The following is a 24,635-nucleotide window of genomic DNA, read 5'->3' on the forward strand; positions in this document are numbered from 1 at the left end:
CGGGTGGCACCCAACCGCGACGGTGATTGTGGCACGTGGCGAGTGAATTACGTGCCACGTCCTCGGTACAGAGTTAGCAGCAACCTTCCGTTCTCGCCACCACCTCCGTCACTTCTACCCATAACGTACTTCACAGGCCGTCGGGTCCGTTTAAAAGTCATCATGGTATGTCCCTGCGCTTGCTCTGGTGAATGAACCGTGTTCGACGCGGACTTGTCTAGGTCGTACTCGCCGCGTCAATATGTACCAAAGGCGGCAAAGGTACGTCCCGACATCCCTTCTCAACTCTTTCGTTCTTGTTCTATGCACTCATAAATGTGCACGTTCCAATGACTATCGCACATAGCCGTCATCTCTCGTCAATTCCGCGAAATGTCGCGCGCTCGGATCGAATCCCTCCTCGCCTCCTTCCCCAAACTCATCCCCACAAACACGCAACACACCTCAGTCGAGACGCCCGACGTGCGCTACGTCTACCAGCCGCTCGAAGACCTCTACATAGTCCTCATCACGAACAAAGCGTCGAACATCCTGCAGGACATCGAGACGCTCCACCTCTTCGCGCGCGTCGTGTCGGACATGTGCAGGAGCGCGGACCAGAGGGAGATATTGAAGAACAGCTTTGAACTGCTCGGCGCGTTTGATGAGATCGTCAGTTTGGGGTATAGGGAGATGGTTAATTTGATGCAGATTAGGAGTGTGTTGGAGATGGAGAGTCATGAGGAGAAGATTCAGGAGATCATTGCGAGGGTGAGCGTTGCTTGCTATACCGGTTTATCTCCTTCCAGGGCCTCTCTACCTCCACTTATTCACCGTCCTCTCTATCACAAACCGTGCTCCGTTCACGGGTGATTCTTTGTGTCTTGGTGACTGGTCGTGTAGAACAAAGAAGCGGAAGCGAAAGAAGAACTCAAACGCCGCGCCAAACAACTCGAAATGCAACGCCGCGAACAACAAAAACGCGCAGCCGCAGGAATGGGCGGGGGCGGTAACAGTGGCGGCTTCGGTTCAGGCATGGGCAGCGGCGGCGGGTCCTCAGGAGGCTACGCACCCGTCCCACAACGGTTCGACGCGCCCTCGCCCGCGCCTCGTACCGCTTCGCCTGCACAGTCGTCGTTGAGGGCGCCGGCGTTCAAGGGTAGCGGGATGAAGTTGGGGAGTAAGAAGACGAAGCAGGCGGAGTTGTTGGATGCGTTGGGCGGTGAGGCGTTGGTTTCGGAGGATATGAGCCAGCCGGCGACGCCGGTGCCGACGACGTCGCCTGAGCTTGGGGCGATGGGTGGTGGGCCGGCGTCGAGGCCTAAAGATGCGGGGAGAGGTAGTGTACCAGCCGTCACACCGGAGAGGTACGTACTTCTTCTTTTCATTTCACGTCTCGTCGAGGTGCAATATCTGACCTTGCTCGCCACAGTATCCACATTGTCACGAAGGAGACCATCAACCTCTCGCTCTCCCGCGAAGGTGGTCTCGAGTCCATGGACCTCAAGGGCGACATGAACCTCCAAGTGTCGGACCCTGCCCTGGCGCGGATCAAGATCGCACTGCTCCCTCCGACGAACGATTTCGGCCACGAGTTGCAGTTCAAGCAACATCCGAACGTGGGCAAGTTTGTGGCGAATAAGGAGAGGGTGATCGCGTTGAAGGATCCGAGCAGACAGTTCCCGGTGAATCAGAGCTTGGCGGTGTTGAAGTGGAGGTATACGGGGAAGGATGAGAGTTATGTGCCGTTGTCGAGTACGTATTTTCTTTCTCCATTTTGATACTTGTCATCGAGTGCGGGTGGCTAATGGCGCGTGATTTGTTTATAGTCAATTGCTGGCCAACGCCATCGAACGACGGGACGTGTGACGTGAATATCGAATATGAGCTTGAGAACGAGACAGTCTCACTCTACGACCTCGTCATCTCCATTCCTCTCCCGTAAGCCATAGTTTCCTCGTCCACTCCTTACCCGCTCACTCACGCGACACCGTCCCCTCTCATCAGCGCCGGCTCCTATCCAACCGTCACATCTCACACCGGAGACTGGCAACTGAACCCCTCCTCACACTCACTCGACTGGACCATCCCCCTCGTCAACGCAGACGACCGCTCCGGGACGATGGAGTTCTCCGTAGGAGGCGACGACGTCGGCGCTTTCTTCCCTGTCAAGGTGCAGTTCGTGGGACAGGGGAATACAGTGGGCGTTCGGGTGGGGAGCATTACTATGGTAGAGAGCGGGGAGGAGGTGGGATATTCGGAAGACGCGGTCGTTGCGGTCGAGAAGTACGAGGTTGTTTAGATTGTAGGGATGGGGATGTATGAGTGCATGGGTGATGTGGTGGACGGATGGTTTAAAATGATATATATGGACTTTCTTTTTCTTGGGAAGGATGTTTAGACGTTTTATTGCGTGAAGGTCCTGCGTGGATCATGGACCCCGGTTTCCCAAATCCGAATGCAAAGAACGTTCAACAATCTAACGCCCGGCAGTTGCCGGGTTGAGCACTCACGCGTGAACTTCGAATGGGCGCCATTCAGAGCTCCATCAGGAAGTGAGTGCACCTCAGGACTTACCTTTCTGACGCTCGGGTCGCGACTGTGATTGGTCGAAACGATATCGGCAAACACGGTGATTCGGATAATGTGATCAGCATCTCGAGTAGGACGAAATCTCCTAGTTCAACCAGGAGAGTGACCAGGAGAATGGGCGCTAACAGGCCGCGCTAACCCGGTTACTCTGTTCGTTCAAGTTGTCTACCACTCAGTCTGCTTCATTCGAACGCTAGACTGACCGCTCACCGATTGCCCGCAACGATACGTGTCTGTCAATCGTAGACAAAAGCAGTTCTCAATGACAATCTAGTGCGGCGAGAAGTAGGCGAGCGGATCCACCCTTTTCACGCTAAAGCAGCTCTCCAACTTCCGATGCCTATCATTATTGTGTCGCTAGCAGGGCGCACAGGACGATCTCGACGGTCACAGACACAGGTTTGACTCAATTTGTGTGCCCACTCGAGACACTCGTACTACTGCCAGTGATATACATTTTTGAGGCTAGCATGCGCCAGTTCATGCCTCCGATCGAAGACTAACACCAGTGCAGAATCATCTCTAAGAGACCACCGGAAATGCTACTGGGGCTCCTTTATCGCTGTTATGTTCGTCTTTAGGCTGCTCAATTGATCCACGGTCGCAGACGGAGTTCAGATACAGGGTGGGAATGCTGTACTTCCCCGTGTCCGAGTCCTCACCGATGACTCATATGACCTTAGTTCTTTCGAGCAGGGCCCGATGCTGACTTTTTAAAATCGACTGCATTTATTCCCCGCCGTCGAAAGTAGAAGCACCTTGAGTAATGACAAGTAAACAATCCAGGACGAAAACCAGGTGCATTCCAATTTTTACAGAAGCTTGGTTTCAGCGTGTTGTTGACGAACGCTCAGAGATTCCATGCGCGCACATTCTCTTCCGTTTGTCTTCAGATTACTCTAGTTCTATACTCTATCGACTACTCAAACAGTACATTGAAATCCAGACTCCTAATGATTTATGCTATAATCTACGCTCTCTGGCTGAATCATGTTCTTAGCTGGAATCTCTCGAATTCACGGTCACTCGTCGGTCAGGGACCCTGCGAAAGATGCCACCGGTGGTCCTGGGCACAATCTCACCCTCATCGGATGTATTGCCCGCTTTCGAAGCTTTCCATCCTTTGTCCCCCACAGCTCCATTGCATCGATGGGCCAGACCAAGAAACAAAGTCGCTTGCTCCACGGAAGCATACCTTTCAAAATCTCTTACTCAACCCACACCCTTTGCTGACGGCCACAGCCAAGGTCCACCTTACGTTCCCTCTTATTCCTCGCAACACACTTCCTGAATATCCGAGACTGAGGCTATCCATCCAACCTGTGCTTTTCGATGAAAGAGCACAGCGATACGTCGCCGGTACTCCGTGCATCGCACTCGCTTCGAACATCCTTACGTTCTCAATTTCGGAGCCTTTCTCGGATCGCGGGATATGCGTCCTGAACTCTCGATAGGTTTGATATCTTCACGCCACCACGAGGTCATACGATTTGAGGACGACGATCGTGGATGAGACGGTCGATGACCAGGTAATGGAGCCCTTGTGGATACACGTGAGAATAGCGATACACGCTCCCTGCGCTAAGGTATTTTGCGGCAAAGTTGAGAAGATGTTGCAGGTCCTGGCACAGCATGGAGATGACGAGCGGATGGGACAACGGGGCTGGGCTTCAAGAGGATGGGGAGGCATTTGTCTGGCATGGTGACGGAAACCCGGAGTTTGAGTTTGAGTTACCTGTGAATCGTAAGAGAGCATATGAGCCAGGGCAGAGCGGTAAGGGAGGAAGGAAGAAACCGTACAATTCATGACCTAGGCACCGTCTGCCGCAAAAATGCGGCCAGACACCAAGGGGGGGAGGTAAGAAGCAGGAAGCACACGGGCAAGTTACACGGAATCCAGCGGATCATCCGAGACAAACGAGACGAAGGGCAAGGTAAGACGGGGTGGAAGGAAGGTGAAGGGAGTGCTGTGTCAGTGACGTCCCACCGCGGGTACCGAACCAATGATGCATAGAATGGAGGAAGATGGTGTCTTCGCCGCCACCGCTTCCCAGCAAGCGAGAGACATTTACTGCTGGTATTCTTGAGGGAAAGTGGGGAGAATACCTAGATATTGAAGCCTGCACGAGCAGCTGAATGTGCGACCTTTCTGCCTTTGTTTTTTCGATAAATAAAACGACTCGATTAGCGATATTACTGATCTAGTAATTTGGGAAATATTTCACCAAGTACCAGGCAAGGAGGTCATAGCTGTCGAGTTGCCTCTACCTGTGCTCTGCCATACACACGCTTTCCCTCTGACCACAGTGTCGCTAGTTTTGGCCGGTAGCTCACCAGTAATTGTCATCCAAGAGATCGAGAGTGGGCAGGTGTGTACAGCTTGATACAAGAGATGAACAACGGCCACTATAGCAGGAAGCTTAACTACGATCAGAGTCCCTTCTTCGCATGATGGGAAGCCGAAGGACCTACCAAATTTATTCTGAGTGAAACTGGAGGTTCTACGTACGTATCCGCGCAGACCCGACGCCGTCCTTCACAGGGACCGCGAAGACACTGACCACAGCTCAAACAGCGGTAGGAAGACGTTAGGTGCAACGAAGTTTGGTGGACGAGGAGAGCATGGATAGATGATGTCTACGAGGCGATCATAGCAGAAGCTATGCAGCAAGTCAATCAGTCACATCAACGAAAGCGACATTCATTGACAGGAATGGAGACCTACCCAACCTGCAACAGCGCACGAATCTGCTATCCACTCGATGTGCATGCAAGCGAGTTCACCGCAAATTGAGACTGAGCTTTGTAAGTATGAACTTACCTGTGTCAGGGCCATTGGGCTCGCCGCGGCAGACAGTAGGAGCAACGCGATTTTGAAACGTGAAGCGCCCCATCATCGTATCCACCTGGTACAAAAGGAAGCTTGCTTACGGTACGGAGGATAATTGTAGGAGGCTGTCCTTGTATTACGCGAATTATGAAGCGACTCATCAGGTGTGCTTGCCAACGTGCGAGTGAGGCGGTTGCCTGGACAAGTGGGTCCTGCTATCGTTGTAGATACTGCCTTTCTTGGCAGCCCGGTCCTAACCCGATCCTTCGTGAACTGGACGGCTTGTAGGCAGCCGAGATTTACAGGTTCGATGAGAAGTAGCATGTTTGACTGGTCGACCCACCCGCTATAGTTTGCTTGGACAGTCTAGTCAGGTTATAAACACGAATCATGAGAAATAGATTACTGGTCGGTCCAGGAATATATTGGGTGATGAGGTCTGCTGCCAAATCTATGGTGTTCAAGTTCGGGGATGGTCAGTAAGCACTGAGAGTCCAGTGAGAACATTACAAATAAATTCGACGGCAACCCGTCGACAGCTCTCCCTGGAATGCCGTTGGGTAGTTTTATTGGCCTGGTCAGCAGTTTTTGATGACAAAACGAAGGTCTGCAAGTTACGGTACTTTCTTGGAAGCAACAACGGCGTTGAAAGAACGGAGAAAGTGCCGCCACACTCCGAGCGCCCGAATAGGACAAGTCCAGCCTGACAAACACTGGTAAAGTAAGGCATGGAAATAGCCGGATCGACGGTACCAAGCGAACATTGCATGATTCCTTGATTGATCCTTGCTCTGCTTTCTTGTCTCCGAACACGCCCTGGATGACTATGCGAAGCTTTATTTGTACCAGTCCGTCTGAATATACGTATCAAACCCAGATTGGTGCTGTACGCGTCCAAGCTCAACATCTGGAAGCATATATAGGATGATCGGAGACTCACTACAACCCATCCCCACTGGCACTGGCTCCGCGTATATTCCTGAGCGCCGATCCTCAGTTCGCTTTGGCGATTGCAGATCCCAGTACTTGCTTCTAGGCTCGACTCAGACTCGTCGCATCATGAATCCTTTCTATTTCTCGGGCGATGACCAGGATTTCTACTCGCTGCCCTCCACGTCGATCAATGATATTAGTGGCGATGTGTCCGAGTCGGAGCAGCAGCAGCTACATCCAGCACTCCACGGGTACCAAACAGATGTATATGGTCGAACTACGCCAGACGCTACCATCACCGACTTCTCTTCCTTGTCCCACTCTCACACGCCTCCGACGTCTGTGTATGATCCATCACCGTTCGCTCCACTTTATCCCGAACACTATCAATCACCTCAATCATACCAACAGTATCCATCGTACCCCACCTCTTCCGCTATTACATCCTCCCAAACCCAAGGATCATCCTTTTCGCCGACGAATGCGCAATTCGAACTGGAGGCCCTCCGTGAACAGCGAAGGCTCAGACAATCCGAACTCGAGCTTGTTGCTCAGAGGCGCCGCGAGACTGAGGAAGCTCGCTTGCAGCGTGAAGCACAACTCGCTATCCTCACCCTTGAAAGGCATCGGACATCGAACCAATTTCTGACTTCTTCACTTCACCCTTCTTCCAACTACGCCTCATCGTCCTCTTCGGGATTGCCTCAATATCTTCCCGCTCCGACTGACAATGTTGGGTACAACAGCGTCAATGCAGAATTATCCACACCTCTTGCCCCGTCTTTGTCGAGCACAGTAGACAATATGCCTTCATCTCGCGAGCGTTCCTCATCGCAAGACTCCGATAGAGCTAACCCCGACCGCCCGTCTTCCTCCCCCAAGCCCAAGGTGAGGAAGCAGGCTCTATTATCCGAACATTGCGACGCCATATGCTCTGGATGCTCCAAATCTATGGCCCAGCTTATCCTTCGTGGCACTCCATCCGAAATCGATGTGCAATACGAGCCGCAATTTCGATGCGATACTTGTTCGTCCAGTTCTCATACCCGTACTACCACCCGGAAACGGACGAATCAGCTGGAAGATATCACTCTCTCGACAATTTGTAGTGTATGCACGAAGATAATTGGCCAGGGAGGTTTTGTAGCGAAGGAGGGAAGAACACCGCTGTCTTTTACGGTCGAAGTAAGTCATCCTTACTTCAAGTTTAGAATTTCGTATACTGATGCGCATTCCTCCTCAGGTCATATGCACTGCTTGCAACGCGAAATATAAACGGTAAAAGTCATAGTTTATCCGAATTTCGCCAATATATGTGACATTGTATTTCAGATGCACAAATTGCGGAGGAGGATCAAGCAGAGGGGGCATCGGCAAGTGGAGGTGCATGGAGCTATTTGAAGGCAATCGTAAAACATGTAGGCTCTCTCACGACAGGCAAGTTGACTTATCCTCGATCTGGTGCGTGCTTGGAGCTGAACTTCTTGCGAGACAGATTAGGTGCCCGCGACATGGAGCTTTCAGTGTGGGAGGTTCCTGGCGACGTAGAAGGAAAGGAAGAGTGGCCCGCAGTAGTCGACGCTTGTGAGAGCTTATGGAAAGACCATTACATGGCTCGGCTCGGTACGCCAGAGGTATGATCCTCCTACCTATCCAGCTCGCACCATTCTTACACGGCGAGACCAACGAACAGGTGCTCGAGCATTCGTCATCCTTGCGCACTTTCAAAGACATCGAAGAAAAATGTATGAAAAGGGGCTATCTGGGGCGGAAGGTCTGGGAAGAAGGGCCAATGACTCCGAATACCCGTATATATACGGCTCTGACATGGGCAAAGACACGAGCGAGGCGAGACAAGTCTGCAGCAGATTGGACCAAGTCTAGTTCGGAGGAGAAGTCGATGGACAAGTGGTATCTCCGTTTCTCTTTGTTCCGTTTATGGTCTCAAATAACTAACATCTGGTGATGTAGGATTGCATTCAATACCCGCTGGGGAGATACTTTAATGCCTCCGAATGCGATTCTTTGCGCTCAATGGTTCTGTGAATGGAATATCAGAGGTTCGTGATTCCCACCATTCTATCGTATCTCGGAACTAGCTAATTCTCATCCGTTCCCCGGTCTTGACCAGACCGCACATTGATATTTCTATCCGCTACTCCATTCGACAGACAGGAAGTTCAGGACCGTGCGGCGTTCTCCATCAACGCCACCCGTATGCGTGTCTTTACAGACATCGAGAAACACAATCGCGAATTTCCAGATGATCCATGGGGGCATCCATTACATATATGGGTATGTAGAAGACTCCACGTCAACCGCTACCTGAAACTAATCTTGACACTCTTTCTTCTCGGTCTCACAGACTTCCCTAAAATATACTGTCGAACGTGAGCATTCTTCTGCTTGTCTGATATCACCTAGCAGTGTGTTGATTAGATTCGGCAGCTCTCCGTTCGCGCATTATAGACATCATACAAGTCAAATTCCAATCGCTGCCCTTAGAGGAATACCTACTACGCTACCCCGATACTGATCGGGCCTTGTTCTCCGCCACCCACACAACCATCGGCAGGGTTGCGAACGAACATCCTTCAGCAGATGAACAGGACAGAGGGCTCGACGTCTACGTGAGACATTGGGGCTCCGATGCGAACGTGGACGCGCTCTCGAAACAGATGGAGGGGATGTTGGCGAGGAAGCCTAGAGCATATGCGGAGTCCTGAGAGGCAATTTAGATGATACGGCGTTGATGATGAGCTACCACTGGGTTTGGGATAGTTAGACATATAGAGCATTTTTCTTTAGAATGAACCTCTCCATAGCGCACGGACTGTCTACACGTACTTATACTATATCACCTTGAACCAAGGCGAATACCCATATATTAGGCCATTTTTATCCAGTTATCACAGGCATTCATGTCGTGTACGGCCACGATGACCCTCAACCGAGTGAGACGGTAGGCTCTATTCCGACATCCTTCCGAGAGTTTGAACCTCGTTGCTCAAGTCCAGGGACCCACAACCGATGTTCAGGGGTGAAAAGCAATCACAAGACTGCCATTGGGGAGCATTGAAACCAAGAATAATGTAAGAGTGCGTAGATGGAGCAGAAGGAATCTTCGGAGAACATCTGTACTGGGAATAGCACAACGACCAGCGCTGCTCCTCACCGTCTCAGAATCGCCGCCATCTTCTCGGACAAATCAGCCTGCTGCCCTTCCAGCACGTCTGTAAGCTCGATAGCGCACTGCGCCAACTCCCCTCGTTCGAGAAGGCGAGAGAAGTCCATGCCGGAAGGCGATGATGGACCAGTGTTGCAACAAGCTGCCACAGCTCGTTGGGCCTGTGCATGGAATGAAATTGATATGACTGACAAGCGGGGATGATGTGGATTCAAAGCTTACCTTGGGTGATAGTGCAGGCCAGACAGATGAGACCGTCGCGCTCGCGTCCCGCCAGTCGTATAGCCCGATGTAGAACCATCCCTTCTAATCAAAAGTCGGCGATGAGCGACCGTTTTGTTGATGAATCAGAAAATATGCCTACCTTCTTCGAGGATGATATGAAGGTGTACAATGGCCGCGATTTGCTCGTTTCTGAAATATAGTCTAGCATACGGTCGTTGACCTTGGGCGGGCTCCAGTTGACGATGTACCGAGAATTAGTCGTTTCGAGGACAATGGGATCGAAGATAAATGCTATGTTCTGTGTGACGTGTAGTCGTATATTATCGTTGGCGGCATTAGCTAGGCTAAGTCCAAGAGGAGAGCAAAGGACGCGTAGAGTGAGTAGGTGGAAGCCTGGAAAGCCGTCAGAGAAGCACAATACCTATCCAAGATAGACACCTGCACAACGTCGTTAAGAACGTGAGTATATACATCCACAGTATAGAATATTCGGCCTACCGTAGTTTCATCAAGTTCCAACCGATTAACCACATCTTCAAAACTCAACGGTCCAACCACAGTCTTTGCCGAAACGGGTGGTTTCCCGAAATGTATCCTCCACCTCATTATCGCAGCAGCTGAATCCGCGTCAAAATGGACTGACCACCCGGCCTCACTACCGGGACTGGCCTCCACGCTCGCCACCCCACCTGCTGTAAGATGACGACGCGTACTGCCTATGGTCCCAGGCGACGTAGTCGGCGATGGCCGATGCAGATGTGGCCTACCATCTGCGCTGAGCACTCGTCTCCTGGTGCCCCTGGATGTTGGTGGAGCAGAAGGCATTCGAAGCTGGAAGGGTTCGCCTAAAGGTGAAGGGGTATCTCCCTCCGGCACGGCATGAAGCGTTGATGAAGGCCTGGCGCTCGTGTTAAGATTTGTGGATGAATGACGATGACCAAGGCCTGGGAAGCGTATCGTCGCGTCGCTGTTGGGTGGTTGGGACGTGGATGATAAAGCGGAGAAAGACAGAGGACGAGATAAAGTGTGACCCAAGGGACTGTCAGGCTTATTCGCAGATACATGTTCCCAGTCCTCAAGGGGGTCTTCCCGTGTGGCACCTCCCTGCTGTGGCGTAACAGTAAGTCGGGCAGCTCGAACATTATGACGGCCACGGAAAACCTTACCTTTTGCTCACCGAGAAGATCCCGTATAACCTTGCGAGTATTAGCCAATTTCGACAAGGCATCGTCCCTCTCCTGTTCCATCACAGCTTTTGCCGCAATCGCAGTCCCCAGCTGCTGCACCAGTCGCTCATTCTCCTCGATCAGGACCGAAACGCGACGCGACGTCCAAGACCTATCCGCGAGCTGCGCACGTAGACTATCGTTCTCCTGTTCAAGTGTCCGCACAGCCTGCGTCAGTCGTTCTTGAACAAGGAGCAACGAGCTCGCGGCGCCCGATAGCTGGAAAGGCGCGTTCATTCCCCCCACACAAGACCACATGGCAATTTGAGCAACGATGAGCTTGAATGTTCTGAATTCCGAAAGGGGTATGTATGATGGCGCGTACCTCCTGCTTCGCCCACTCAACGTCGGATTGTGGAGAGGACCCAGGCATGTCGCATACGGCCAAGGATGCGAACACGTCTGCCCTTTGTGGGAGTTCGGTTCGAAGAACTCAACGAACTTCAACACGAGCGCGCTTTCGTTTAGTTGACCAGAGCATTTAGGTTTCTCACGCACAACGTGGTTTAGGCAGTACAGCACGGCGTCTAACGCCACGTGAGCCACTGCCCGAATGTGGCGCCCCCAGAAATGGGTGGCGGTTAAAGTATCGTTCTCGTTCTTTCTTACCCCGTCGACCACGTCTTCACAACGTACATAACGAATATGCATGCATTCACCTCTGCAAAGGTATAGGTCCTGCATGTCGAGTCAAGGCTATGTTAACTCACTTGTTACACAGAAGCAAGAAGCTCGCATCGCAGAGCTCGAGGTCGAAGTAGAACAGTTACAAAAGGAGCTGGGGTAAGTATATGCTATCGCATCCTCTCGGATTCAGTCTCCTAAACGATCCATCTTCAGGGAAGAAGTAGACGCAAATAAGATAGTTTCCCGTCATATCAAGCTTTTGCATCGGTACAACGAAGCTAAAGATGCCACCCAAGTACGTCGTGTCTTCATCTCGTCGGTCGTCCTGCCTCCCGACCACTCAATAACAGAATATCTGCACCATTAATTAGCTTCTGATCGGAAAGGTCAGTGACAATGGTGAAGACGAACGTACAATGATCTGACCGCATATATCCAGCTCGCGTCGCACAAGCAGACGACCATCAGACAAGTCCACGAAGACCTGGGGCTCACGGATGTCGACTAAGAGCACAAGACAAGACAGCTTCGATTCTTGACGATTCGTAGAGAGACAAAGCGCATATATTGAGGTCCGACAACGCGTAATAGGGTCGAAGGTTTCATACTGGAAGAATAGTCATAATGTTGAGCGCTGTAAACTGTACAACATAAATTGTCTGTAGCATACACACCAGTCCGATCACAAAGCATCGCAGAGTTCAATAATTCCTTTTATCTCGTGTCATCGTCATCCGCCACAGCAATCCAGCTCGTTCCACAACCAGCCCACACTCCGAGAGCACGCCCATGAATTCCAGGCGACGATGGCGGCCACACCTTACGGGGTGTATGAACGTCTTCCAGAGACCCAGTCCCAAGATTACCATGCTCGTTCCACCCCCAACCCCATACCTCTCCCGTCCGTGGTGTTGACGTCGGATCACCAGACAAAAGGACGAGTAGATGCTCGCTCCCGTAAGCGAGGCCCTCGACACGATCCGTGAACAAAGTGAAGGGAAACTGGACTGTTTTCATTCCCGCGTCGTCCAAGGCAGCGGTACGGCCAAGCTGTCCCTTCGTAGAACTCCCAGAAGAGAGTAACATACTCCTATTATCGCCCTCGCTCACAAGCACATAGGTTCCATTCCATGTACATCCGACAGATGTGGCTCGCCGTACCGAAGGCAAACCACGGAGCTGGCCCTTTTGGTCAGATCCAAGGCCATAGAGCGAGCCATCCGAGTGCAGAAACACAGAATGTTGGTGGCCGAGGGCTATGGCGCGGACATGAGACGGGTCAAAGTCAAGCGACAGGGCGTGTGGTAGGGTAAGATACGGCACTGGTCGTCCGGTGGATAATGGTGGTATAGCTCCGAGTTGACCATGTCTCGACTTGCCCCAGCCGATGATATGATCCGTCTGACGACCATCTTCAGAGCTTTCACGGACATGAAGGATGATATTATGGGGTCCAGTAGCGAGGTCCAGTATAGAGATTCGATGCTGAGGATCCACAATATGCGATAGGGAGACAACATAAAAAGGCGCAGGCTGAACATTCGCCGTCCCGACGCCCAGATCACCGAAATCATTGCCTCCCAGAGAGATCAGAATGTCGCTCTCCCCATCCTTCACGAGCACGACGAAGCTTGTCTCCCAGGAGGCTCCCACCCTCGCCACTGTATAATCCGTCAACCCATGCTCCTCCAGCGGCAGGTGAATTCGATTGAAAGTGTGGAGCTCGGTTACCCCAGGTCCGAGTTGTCCCTTCGAGCCATCACCTGAGCCCCATAGCTCAAGATACTCGGAAGAGACACCAAGTCGAGACAGGAGGACGAGTGTATGGTTGCCTCCGTTGGCAATAGAGTGGATGCAGGTCGTCGATGGAGGTAATTCACCAGCAGGATATCCCGTGAAAGAACAGAGTGTGAATGTGTGTGCATCGTCTCGAGTGCCGTTGGCCAGTTGACCTTGCCCATTCGAACCTGCGGCATAGAGTAGCATGACTGAAGCTATGGTAAGTTTTGGTGCTGTTCATTCACGTGAAACACCAGTGCTGAAGACCTACTACAGAAGAGAGAAAAAAATAAAGAGAACCAAGAGATGCGATCGTCGGCTCTGGATAGATATGCTGGATGGTGGACCTGGATGCAACCAGATGAGCGTGAAAGAGACAAAAGAAAACCCGCCGCGGCCGCCTCGCTCGGACACCTAACCCTATCCACGCCGGCGTGCTAGCGGTGCCAGGCGGTGCCGCCTCTGTCGGCGCTGTCGCTCACCCAGTCGAAACTAGACCGCGCCAAAAATCTCGACTTTTATGATAAGCGGACGTTCAGGAGGCCTGTCTACTTTGTGGAGACTTCGTTCAGCGGGGCATTATCTTCCGCTTCTACCTGCTTTATTTCGCCCCGATGTTGGCCGTATGACCCTTGCTGCTGGTTGAGATACGGGAGGACACGGGCTTTCGATCAATCTCGACAGATGCTCCTCGAAAAAAACTTCGAAAAACTTCGAAAAAGCCGTCTAACGCCCATCAAACATGGACGAGCACTTGGCGCAACGTCGATCTTAGTTGCATGAAGATGCTCGCTGGGTCCTTCTCCACTGTAAAGGTTATCGCAGACGTTCTGTGCTAGCAATGGAGTTGCCTCGGCCGTTCCGGCGTATGTTGCGCAGCCTATCAAAAGCCGATATTTGGCTATCGCCCATCATCAGGTTTATTAGGTGTTTCCTGCAGTGCTCGCAGGTTCGTCGAGTATCCTGGGTCACTACAAAAATAACGAGCATCAGAGCCAATGTACCCCAGTTGGTATATTCACAACTTCTCCACGGGTTCGGGAAGCCTACCACGGAGCTGATACGCATGCCATCGTACGCGTATCGTGGTAAGCCTCCCCTTGCCAAGTCAGGAGCCAAACTCACTGTCACTGAAAGATAACAGACTCCGCAAGTTTTCAGGCCCTGACATCTGGGTGCTGTTCTCGTGGATACAGAGATAAGGAGCCCTCGAGATTTCTTCTTCCTGGGAATCATATATGTTTGGTGGACTTCGTCACAGGCACTTTTATCCTCGAGCTAATTCCCCTCGCTCGCCCCGTCCTCGAGCTCTCGCCTGCCGTGGTCTTCTTCCTACCCTACCATGGAGGACGTTCCAGAGTTCAAGCGAACGCCCACGGAGGGATCTTCCATTGACAAGAAGCCTGTAGACGATGATGTCGTCGTTGATGAGGAGAAGTCGATTCGATCTAGCGAAGACGTCGATGAAGTGAAGGTCATCGAAAAGGCGGAAGAAGTCGCCCTGCTGGTCCGTTCTATACACTTTCCTGGTGATCCCGCTCCTTCTGACAATGGTTTGTTCCTTAGGTCATCAGCACGCAGGACGACCCTACTCTTCCTGTCTTCACCTTCCGTGTTGTTTTCCTCGGTATCGGATTGAGCGCATTCGGCGCCGTAAGCATCTTCTGCCTTGAGTGATCTTCAGCGTTCTTGACTTACACTGGTGCTATCAGGTCTTGGGAACAATCTACACGTTCAAGCCACAGAACGCCTCCGTCTCTCAGTATGTATACTTTGTAGCGACTCCGCTCTACTTGTATTTATTGTGCTCGTCGATAGGTTGTTCACCCTCATCATCGCCTACGTCCTCGGAACCGCCATGCACTGTGAGTATTACTTCTCCGCAATCTCAGAATATACCTGATCTGACTCTCATCTTAAAGCTATCATGCCAAGTCATGGCTACTGGAAATACCTGAACCCGGGACCCTTCAACATCAAAGGTATACCGTACAGATCATCTTCGACAGTGTCATCTGGCTAACCGTCTAATAGAGCACACGGCTATCACGATCATGTCCTCGACCGCCGCCAGTGTCGCAATCGCGATGGAAATCATTGCTGCTCTGGATCTGTTCTACGATATCAAGCTCAAGCCCGTCGTCGCTATCTTCCAAATCTTTGCCTCTCAAATGATTGGTTATGGTATTGCTGGAATGCTACGGAGTTTCTTGGTCTACCCGACTTAGTACGTTCCGTCTCAAGCCAAGTTCAACCTTGACCGTGCACTCATTATGGCTGTCCAGCGCATTCTACCCCACTTACATCTCCGTGGTCAACCTCCTGCAGAGTCTGCATTTCGGTGGTCTGCTCAACCACAAGAAGAGGTAAGATTTTTTATCATAGCTCGCTCCGATACAATGTTCTGACGGTCACTTCACCTCAACAGGCGCTACTTCTGGATCGTCGTAAGTAATTTCGCAGATTTTGCAGTCAGAAAACGTCTCAAATCTTGATTGATAGTTCGCCGCGATCTTCTTCTGGGAATGGTGAATTTCTATATATTCATCAATTCTGATTCACCCAATTTGCTCAACGTATTTGTCCGCCGTTCAGGATTCCCCAATACCCGTTCCCTCTCCTCTCCGCCATCTCGGTCAGTTCTTCCTTCTCCAACCTCTGTTTCTCGCTCTAAACCGGTCTGCACACCTAGATTATCTGCCTTATCGACGAAGGCCGCTCTACCTTTGTCCGCAATCTGTTTGGTGCCGGGTCCAGTAACGAGGGCATCGGCTTGTTCTCTTTCTCCACGTCGTGGACCCTTATCACGCAGGGTAACCCGCTAGTGTGGCCTTGGCAGACGCGTACGTCCATCCGTCCTTGGAACCCTATGTTCTACGTTACTGACTATTTTATACAGAGATCAACTCTTACAGTGAGAATTTCTCTTCATCACGAGTCTCGAAACCTATGAGGTCTAACAGATGTCCTTGTCCTTGTCAGTGGGAATGGCTCTCGGTTATATCATCTTGACGACCTGCTACTACGCCAACATCTACAATGGCAGGGACCTCGTCTTCATGTCCACCTCCCTCTTCGGATCAGATGGTAGCACGTACAACCAGACCGCTGTGCTCACCGACAACAGGCTCGATCCCTCGAAATTGGCGGAAATTGGCCTTCCCCGGTATACCACGTCCTACAGCGTTTCGCAGCTTGTGTACAATCTGTCGATGGGTGCTGCTGTCACCCACGTCATCCTGTGGAGTTGGTCTGACTTGAAGAGAGGTATGTTTTTCGACGAAGTTCATTTCCAGGTTATGATGCTTATGCTACCGCGAATAAAGCTTTCGGTGGGTTGCGCTTCCTCAAGAGCTCTGCCGATGAAATCGATGATCCTCATTACCTTGAAATGCGCAAGGTGAGCATTTTTTTAATGAAGGATATGCGTATCAACTCTGTCTCACGCCTTGATACTCCTTCAGTACAAGGAGGTTCCCCAGTGGTGGTACTTGGTTTTGTTCCTTTGTAGTCTGGGTGTTGGCATCGGCTGCAGTGTACATCTTTTTGTTTTTGCTTCGTCGGACCGTTATTAAGGATCTTTCCATCACAGTACGGAGCTGGCGGCACAGTTCTGCTTCCTTGGTGGAGTATTCTCGTCTTCTCTGTGATCAGCGCTTTCCTCGCCATCGCTCTCGGCTTCAGTGAGCCATTTTTCCTTGATATTTCGGGAGATGGGTGAGCTTACCGTATTCTCGTACAGTTACCGCGACGACAGGTTTCAATATCAGTGAGTTTATTAGTCGAATTGTCTGCTGGTACCCTACGATGGCTAAACGACGTTCGTTTCTCCTTAGGTGTCAAATACGCCATCCAGATCATCGCTGCCTTTGTGCATCCAGGGCAGCCCATGTAAGTTTATACTCGACAGTGTTTTCAGACAGTCAACGATCCTGATGACGTCATTTCAGTGCGGTCATGTATGTCAATCTCTACGGAAACTCGTCTACGTTCCAGACGCTCTACCTACTCCAAGGCTTGTCCTCTTTCAGTGCTCGTTCTTGATGCCTGCTCACTCGAATCCTGTAGATCTCAAGTTGGGCCAGTACACCAAGCTGCCGCCGCGCATGACCTTCGCTGCTCAGATGGCAGGCTCGATCGTCGGTTCTATCTTCAATTATACCATGATGAACACCATCGTCACCAACAACCGTGAGGTTCTTCAAGACCCAGTCGGTACCCGTGTTGTGCGTAGTCTTCCACACCTTACCCCGCCTCCCAGTTGACCGTCACATCGCTCATCCCTCTCATATATATCGGCCTCTGTCATTTAGTGGAGTGGATGGATCGTCCAGCAGTACAACAGCAACTCTATCGCCATGGGTGCCCTTGGAAAGGAGCTCTTCACAATCGGAAAGGAATACTGGCTGATTGCCTTTGCGATCTTTATCGGCTTGTTCATGCCCATTCCCTTCTTCCTCGTGCACAAGTTCTCGCCGAAGGGCTCTTGGATCGGTAACGCCGCGAAGTACATCCACACGCCCATCATTCTGTGAGTTTATCATCACCCATCGGTAGTTGTTCATCTTGTACTGATGCGTTCTCGCCCGATTTCTTTTAGTCTCTACATTGGGTACCTTCCATACTCGGTCAACGGCATGTGGTGGTCTTGTCTTGTCATCGGTTATATGTCCCAGCAGTGGGCACGTAAGCGTCGTCCAGGCTGGTTCAAGAAGGTTCGTCACCCTCCATATATGCGTTTTTTATCTATCTGGATACTAAAATTTGTCTCCTTTTTCTGCAGTACAACTACCTTAGTGCGCGATGCTCATCATTTCAAGCGGGAAAATCGCGAATACTGACGACCTTTCTAACCTTTTAGCCTCTGCCGCACTCGACGGTGGAAGTCAAGTCATTATGTTCATTCTCGTAAGTCCTGCCGGTTTACTACGATAGACATACCTGTGCTCACGATACCCTGTTTTTCCAGAGCTTCGCCGTGTTCGGTGCAAGCGGGAACGCCGTTGACTTCCCAAACTGGTTCGTAGTCATCCCATTCAAGCGTCCCTCTCATCGACCCAACTGACCGTCGTTTATCTCATGGAAATGTAAATAGGTGGGGTAACCCTGCCAACAAGTCGGTCGACCGTTGTGCTCTCACGGACTAGATTGAAAAACATCTTCACGAGTTGCGACTGTCATTACCGGTTTTATACTTTTAATATTTCGGCTACTTTGTATTAGTTTGGTTAGGGTCATGATTTTTTGTTTGTGTTCTCAGGCTTCTGTGTTGTGCTTTAGGGGGTTGGGCGTGCGAATGAAAATGGGATGCGGCACCTCGTTGAAGATTCAGATATGAGTTACGAAAGTAACCCATGCGTGCAGCGTCAGTCTTGAAAGCTTGACGGGCCACAGCCGCCACATGAATATCGCTTTTCGATCCTCCGCAGGATGCCGCGGAGAGGGCATCCTTCAACAACGTTGCAATAACTGTCACACCTACAGTAATTCCACGCCCTCCGGGCCAGACCTGTTCCTTCAGATCGAACGGTGTTTGCCAACTGATTATTATAATGCCTCTTTCTACTATATTTCATGACCAAAGCCTATCTCCGAGAAAAAACAGGCAACCTTGCTGTGGCGAAAACGCCACAAAAGCTCACAAGTTACAACACGCTTACTGACACATCATTCAAAGAAAGAACGAGCACGACATGCCCGTGGTTCGAGTTAATTGAATTCCTCACACGGGTAGGAGAACGTAAGCTGTAATTAGCCCACAGTTAATTGATCAGACTTGTCAGGAATATTTGAGCTGTGCATGCTAGACGTTGAGCTGCACGACGCAAGACCCAGAGAGACCGGAACGAGACGGAAGTACCGGGAAACACCGGGACCAGGGAGTGATGGAGACGAGTGACTGTTCCTGTTCCGTTAGGACAGGTCTTGAGACGAGCTTTGTCACAGCGTCACGTCACGCCTCTTCGGTGGCGGTGGCGTCTTTTTCCTGGGAGCGGTCGCTGGAGATTTTTGTTACGGTCACTCGTCCTCCATCACTCTCGGCTCCCGGTGTTTCCCGGTCCTTCCGTCTCGTTCCGGCCACTCAAATATGCCTGACAAGTCTGAACAAGCAAACATGGGCTAATTGCAGCCTATGTTCTTCCACCCGTGTGAGGAATTTAATTATCTCGAGCCACGGGTATGCCGTGCTCGTTCTTTCTTTGAACGCAGGTGAACGTGTTGTGAGCTTTAAACTTTTGTGGCGTTTTCGCCACAACAAGGGTCGCCGGTTTTTTCTCCAGAGATGTTTGGACAATAAAGTTGGTCGAAAGGCGCATTATAACCAGTTGGTCTGCGCTGTTCGATCTGAAGGAACAGGTCTGGCCCGGAGGGCGTGGAATAACAAAAATCTCCAGCGACCGCTCCCAGGAAAAAGACACCACCGCCACCGAAGAGGCGTGACGTGACGCTGTGACAAAGCTCGTCTCAAGACCTGTCCTAACGGAACAGGAACACAAGCCTTGTAACCTTCGACACATCGCCCCATACAAAGGTTTCAACTCCTCGAACAGTAAGCACCCTCATTCGGAGGGCGTGTAGCATTTCTGTTGCATCGACGGTCAGTTTCCTCTCTGTCTTCTACATGTTGAATCGTTCTTGATGACGACGCTCGCATGAAAACATCGAATCACGCAGACACAATGCGGTGTCTTGCCGTCGAGTTACAAATTAACGTGTGCGAGTACCTCGCGAGGAACGACCTGGCCTCCGTCGCGCGCACGTCCAAGCACTTTCTAGCCGTTGCCCAACCCATCCTGTACCGTGACGTCGAAGTCCATGACATTCCGGTCGGTAGTGTCCACTCACCAGACTACACGAATCCGTCTCGCCTCCGTAGCTTTCACAACACGCTGCTCAGCCACGAGCGCGACCTTGGGCCCCTCGTCAAGAGGTTATACATACGATCCTTGTTCGTTTTGGTCCCCTGGAAAGAACTGATCCCGATTTTCCTCGCAATGCGCAACCTTCTTGTCCTCAAAATCGAGATGATACACCAGCTTATCAACAGCAATCACAATGCCTTTAGCAAGCACATCCTGCCCGCTGTAGCTCACACTCTCCGAGAGCTCTAAACAGTCGGAATCAATGCCTTTCCACGCTTTGTTCGCTTCATTGACACTCACCCTAACATCATCGTATGGGATGACGCCGGGCGCGATTGGGCGCTCAAACAGGCTCAGGACGTGCGCATGGCATTGGAGTCGCCCGGACTTACTCGTCTCCGCCGGTTCACCGTCACTCTCGTTTATCGCAATCTCGGCTTTCTCTTCGAGGTGTTAAAATCCATGACCGGTCTCATTCATTTGAGCATATTGCTCCCTCATGTCGCACTCGACCACGCCAATTCCTCCAACTTGCATTCGCAGGTTGTGGCGCCAATCTCGTCGAACTGTCACTTCTTTCCGAGTATCGGGAGCCCCCAGACAGATTGGGCTGGATCATCCTTAATATCTTACCCCAGACACCCTCCCTACGCCGTCTTCGAATCGAATGGTGAGGGAGGGCTACCATTGTGCCATGCCCGTTGGAGGTCCCCGCTGGTCATCAAGATTCCACGGTTCTTCCTGCTTTGGAGACTATCATTTGGAGCGTACTGCCGGCCAGTGATATCATGATGGTCTGTGTTGAACCGAACAGGACCTTCTCGGACGCGGGTTTGAAGAACATCGAGACCTTATTTCATGTATTCCCTTCACTGCGCAAGGTAGAGTATACCGAATGGACTATCGCTGCATGTTTCCGGCTTTTGGGTAATGTAAAAATAGAACAGGAGCCGATGGAGGGCATTAGTCTTTAATGGGCGACCCTCAATCTCGAATGCAGTATGTTCCCTAGTGTCCACGACCGTTACATATCCAGTGTATGACCTCCGTATCGTTTGATTCCTTGTTTTTGACTCTTCCACAGCTCCGTGTTGCATCGTCGACTATGGTTCTGCGTATCTCTGCTCTTCACTATCCGTCTTCGTCGTCGCGCTTTCGTGCGGAGCCCTCGTCTGGGATTATATATTCGTGTTTTCTCGTTCTAGTAACTCCTATTCGCGTTTGGCAGGAGCGACCGCACATCGAGGCACTTTCACTTTTGTGACGTCTATATATTGATCCCGTCCAGCAGTAAACATGTAACCTACTGTCTGACTATGCAATCAACCAATACCGGAAAGACGAGACAAAAAGCGAACTCAATCCCATCCTCATCCCAATCCTAGCTCGTATCCTCACCCTACTCGCCTCTGCCTCGAAGCAGACGTCCTCTCGCACTGGCTGAGTATATGTATGTCGTCCAACTTGGAGGCCTACGGATAGCGCACAGCAACCGTCCGCATCGAGATGGAGTTGGTGGAATGAAGGGCGGAGTGATGAAGGACCGGTGGAGATGGGGTTGAGGGATATTGCAGGTATGTATATGTTTATAGTGGGGGTACAAGTTTGTACAGTATGGCTGAGGAGGGTATACCTAACGTATACGACCCTAGCCAGCAGGAAAGGGAACAACACGGCAGACAGGCAAGGCAAAAGCTGTCAGAAGTAAAGAAAAAGAAAACAGTTTGACAGAGCGTTGGTTAAAGAAGGTTTTGCATCGTGGGTTTACTATGGATTTCTTTAGAAAGAGAAGGAAAGTTTGTAACAGCGAAATGAAGATGTAGAAGAGGGTTGAAAGCGTTATGATCATGACGATGGTGTTTACGAGTTGAAAGATAACTTTGAAAGGAGAAATAGAAAACATCGAGACATTTGGGGTTGTATAGCGGAACAATGGATGAATGACGAGGCGCGGCAAAGCGGGGCTGGGGATGGGATGTGTGCAACTAGTTTTGGGAATGGATTGGGATGGGATGAGTTGGGATGGGATGGATGGATGGAAAGTCCTTGCCGTGTAAAATAAGGATGTGTATGAGTGCGAAGCTGACCGGTGGTTTGTGTGCGAGCGGAAACAGGGTAATAGAATGGAAGAGTAGACGATGATTGGGGATCGGGAGACCAAGATGGGGTAATGAACCTGAAAGCTGACCATGATCGAAAACCGAAGAGATAGGATAACCAAAAAGCGTAGCATCGAAAGCAGAGAAGCTTGTAGCTGACTGATTGGCACAAGAACAAGAAAAGACGGGCAGTAATTGGATGACGGGGATGAAAGATAACATAGAGAATTACGCATGACAATGTCTTCAGTCGATCCCGACCATGAACCCATAAATATACAACGCAGGGTGGCTCGAAGAGCCGCCGTCGCCTATCCGAAAAAGCTAGTTGACTGAACGACGGCATCAATCAACCAGACCTCTCCTAGATCAGGCTTCCGGCGACTGTCTTCCGGCCTTCCATGGCGCCCTTCGACGCTACCAAGCCCGCGCTGGATGCTCGCACCAAATCCCGCATCGACGACTCCCCCCTCTCAACCTCTCCCTCAATCCACGTTCATCTCATCCGACACCGACACCGCCCGGCGGCGGCGCTTCTTGATGGGCTCCGGCAGCCAATCGTTCTCTCCGTCATCAGATGGAACATTGAGCCGCTTAGTCGTCGACCGCGAAGGACTGCCCTTGGAGCCATCCAGCTTTGGCGAGGGCCTAGTAGGCGTTCTCTGCAGGATCGTGTTCGCATTGGTGCTGAGACCTTTGCGGGGCGTCGGAGGTACTGGAAGCATCGACTTGACTGCGAACACAGGTTTCTTGATGCTTTCCGCGTCGACATCCATGAGTCGAGCAGTCTTGGGCTTGGAGGGGGATGGCGGGGCCGCCGCAAAGACGGGTTGTTTGATGGCTTCTGTGATCGCGTCTTCGGCGCGGGTGGGCTTGACAGGAGATCGAGGGACTGATCTCTTGATCTGCAGCCTGGGTGTAACCTCCGTGTTCTCCTTGTCGGCGTCTGCATCGTTCAGAATTGTTTCGGCCTTTGACGCTAAGGACGACACGCCACGAGGGCGCTCAACGTAAAGATGAGGGTCGCAGTAGATGTCGAAGCCAGGATAGTGAATGGACGAGCGATCCGGTGGAGGCGGAAGCTCTCTGGGAACCGTAGAGAAATTGGCCAGGGCGTCAAAGTCCTCATCGTCATCGTTGAGTTTCATGGATGCGACGGCTGCTTCCACGTCGACAAAGACGGGGACCGCGACGGGCAAAGCGCTCGACGGAAACACGAAAGACGAAGAGGAGCTGGAGCGAGGCCTGAACGACATACGACCAGGGCTGCGCGTCATTTTGGGTACGGGCGCAGAAATGGAGGGTCGTGAGGGCGAAGTGGCGACTGGAGACACGGGAGTGGAGCATGCCGTAAAAGTGTCGTCTTTCGCTTGATTGTTCATATCGCTGTTGAGAACGGTGGCGATAGAGGGCGCAACTCCAAAATCGAGTTTACGGGCAACGTTGCTAGTCGACCCACGGCTGCGATCGAGGCTAGCCAGGAAGGGCGTATGCCTGACGCTGTACGTGCCGGTATGTCGCGTCGACGAACTTGGGTGGCCGAACGAACTCTTCTTGGACTTCGGGGTGACCATGACTCCAGCTTGAGCGAGAATTCGACGTTTGTCTGGGCTGAACTTCATTCCATCTGGGGAGAGGGGACGTTTGATGGATAGACGGAGTTTGGGGTCGTCCAGTTGAGTTGAGAAGCCCTCAATGGTTGGTTCAACGAAGGGTTCGAGTGGGAGATCCCGCAGAGGGGCGCGTTCCATGGCTCGTATATGTGGATGAGGAGTTGTGAGGTTGTTGATGATGGTGATGGCGGTCTGAAAGAAAGAAAGACGGCCAGGAAGGATATCGAAGGAGGCTTATAATGGCAGTAGAGAAGAAAGCGACACGGAGAGACACCAACAGACACCCGAGCAACGCGGCGCACAAGCACCAAATAAGCCACAACAACGCGTCCGGTAACATCCGTCACACCGTTGGTTGACTTTCTTTGGAATTTATTGACGTGTCGCAGTCACGCTTTCCTCCCTTGTCGGTCAGCCAATTTATTGGGTACTTCATACGCATACTCGTTCTCCCATTGTACACATACAGTTCGATTGTGCTCACCGTATATTATCCTACTAAATTCGCTCCATTTTTCGATATCGGCCGAGGGTTGATAGGGACAGCGTGACAAGTGGTTCGAGACTTCGAGTGGCTCAGATTTCTGTTCGCCCGAAGACGTGTGGTGAGACGAGAAATGACTGACTCGACCGCACCTGTTCTAGTAAATATGCGGAGCACGGCATGCATATGACTCGGTCC

General features: G+C 51.4%; 9 protein-coding genes across 9 annotated transcripts; 5 read left to right on the top strand and 4 right to left on the bottom strand.

The window, feature by feature from the left end:
• The first annotated feature begins 94 nt into the window (after positions 1–94).
• STEHIDRAFT_94912 (uncharacterized protein) lies at positions 95–2,358 on the top strand. The gene is made up of 7 exons (XM_007302672.1): positions 95–165; positions 222–261; positions 347–750; positions 883–1,346; positions 1,412–1,734; positions 1,809–1,920; positions 1,987–2,358. The coding sequence occupies exons 1-7, from the start codon at positions 163–165 to the stop codon at positions 2,279–2,281; spliced, it is 1,641 nt and encodes a 546-aa protein (XP_007302734.1). The 5' UTR covers positions 95–162; the 3' UTR covers positions 2,282–2,358.
• A 4,994-nt stretch (positions 2,359–7,352) lies between these two features.
• Positions 7,353–9,211, top strand: STEHIDRAFT_120247 (uncharacterized protein). The gene is made up of 9 exons (XM_007302673.1): positions 7,353–7,519; positions 7,578–7,612; positions 7,667–7,771; positions 7,830–7,968; positions 8,028–8,245; positions 8,306–8,394; positions 8,466–8,629; positions 8,700–8,724; positions 8,783–9,211. The coding sequence occupies exons 3-9, from the start codon at positions 7,722–7,724 to the stop codon at positions 9,058–9,060; spliced, it is 963 nt and encodes a 320-aa protein (XP_007302735.1). The 5' UTR covers positions 7,353–7,519; positions 7,578–7,612; positions 7,667–7,721; the 3' UTR covers positions 9,061–9,211.
• A 158-nt stretch (positions 9,212–9,369) lies between these two features.
• Positions 9,370–11,436, bottom strand: STEHIDRAFT_120248 (uncharacterized protein). The gene is made up of 7 exons (XM_007302674.1): positions 11,298–11,436; positions 10,913–11,191; positions 10,245–10,853; positions 10,168–10,184; positions 9,886–10,090; positions 9,744–9,827; positions 9,370–9,682 (listed from the first exon to the last, which is right to left on the bottom strand). Exons 1-7 carry the CDS (start codon positions 11,343–11,345, stop codon positions 9,506–9,508), a joined length of 1,419 nt encoding a protein of 472 aa, XP_007302736.1. The 5' UTR covers positions 11,346–11,436; the 3' UTR covers positions 9,370–9,505.
• Positions 11,437–11,617: 181 nt separating this feature from the next.
• Positions 11,618–12,107, top strand: STEHIDRAFT_155394 (uncharacterized protein; the record flags this gene model as incomplete). Its single annotated transcript, XM_007302675.1, has 5 exons — positions 11,618–11,641; positions 11,694–11,755; positions 11,813–11,894; positions 11,971–11,985; positions 12,039–12,107. The coding sequence occupies 5 exons, from the start codon at positions 11,618–11,620 to the stop codon at positions 12,105–12,107; spliced, it is 252 nt and encodes an 83-aa protein (XP_007302737.1).
• Positions 12,108–12,313: 206 nt separating this feature from the next.
• STEHIDRAFT_109871 (RCC1/BLIP-II) lies at positions 12,314–13,585 on the bottom strand (the record flags this gene model as incomplete). The annotated part of the gene is made up of 1 exon (XM_007302676.1): positions 12,314–13,585. One exon carries the CDS (start codon positions 13,583–13,585, stop codon positions 12,314–12,316), a length of 1,272 nt encoding a protein of 423 aa, XP_007302738.1.
• Positions 13,586–13,877: 292 nt separating this feature from the next.
• STEHIDRAFT_146150 (uncharacterized protein) lies at positions 13,878–14,447 on the bottom strand (the record flags this gene model as incomplete). The annotated part of the gene is made up of 1 exon (XM_007302677.1): positions 13,878–14,447. A coding segment is annotated over one exon (253 nt), but the record flags the coding sequence as incomplete, so codon positions are not given.
• A 273-nt stretch (positions 14,448–14,720) lies between these two features.
• STEHIDRAFT_146151 (OPT oligopeptide transporter) lies at positions 14,721–18,587 on the top strand (the record flags this gene model as incomplete). Its single annotated transcript, XM_007302678.1, has 26 exons — positions 14,721–14,885; positions 14,945–15,031; positions 15,091–15,140; positions 15,197–15,243; positions 15,301–15,360; positions 15,413–15,605; positions 15,664–15,744; positions 15,807–15,825; positions 15,881–15,906; positions 15,974–16,013; positions 16,071–16,221; positions 16,278–16,292; positions 16,361–16,645; positions 16,705–16,778; positions 16,843–16,914; positions 16,971–17,061; positions 17,121–17,147; positions 17,215–17,269; positions 17,329–17,393; positions 17,447–17,604; positions 17,692–17,909; positions 17,979–18,093; positions 18,162–18,174; positions 18,240–18,286; positions 18,348–18,397; positions 18,474–18,587. The coding sequence occupies 26 exons, from the start codon at positions 14,721–14,723 to the stop codon at positions 18,523–18,525; spliced, it is 2,256 nt and encodes a 751-aa protein (XP_007302740.1). The 3' UTR covers positions 18,526–18,587.
• Positions 18,588–20,213: 1,626 nt separating this feature from the next.
• STEHIDRAFT_146152 (uncharacterized protein) lies at positions 20,214–21,083 on the top strand. The gene has a single exon (XM_007302679.1). It carries the CDS (start codon positions 20,608–20,610, stop codon positions 21,031–21,033), a length of 426 nt encoding a protein of 141 aa, XP_007302741.1. The 5' UTR covers positions 20,214–20,607; the 3' UTR covers positions 21,034–21,083.
• Positions 21,084–21,834: 751 nt separating this feature from the next.
• On the bottom strand, positions 21,835–24,107 carry STEHIDRAFT_120251 (uncharacterized protein). Its single transcript, XM_007302680.1, has one exon. It carries the CDS (start codon positions 24,089–24,091, stop codon positions 22,826–22,828), a length of 1,266 nt encoding a protein of 421 aa, XP_007302742.1. The 5' UTR covers positions 24,092–24,107; the 3' UTR covers positions 21,835–22,825.
• Between the last annotated feature and the right edge of the window lie 528 nt (positions 24,108–24,635).

Source organism: Stereum hirsutum (genome assembly GCF_000264905.1).
Source record: "Stereum hirsutum FP-91666 SS1 unplaced genomic scaffold STEHIscaffold_5, whole genome shotgun sequence".
Classification (NCBI taxonomy): domain Eukaryota; kingdom Fungi; phylum Basidiomycota; class Agaricomycetes; order Russulales; family Stereaceae; genus Stereum; species Stereum hirsutum.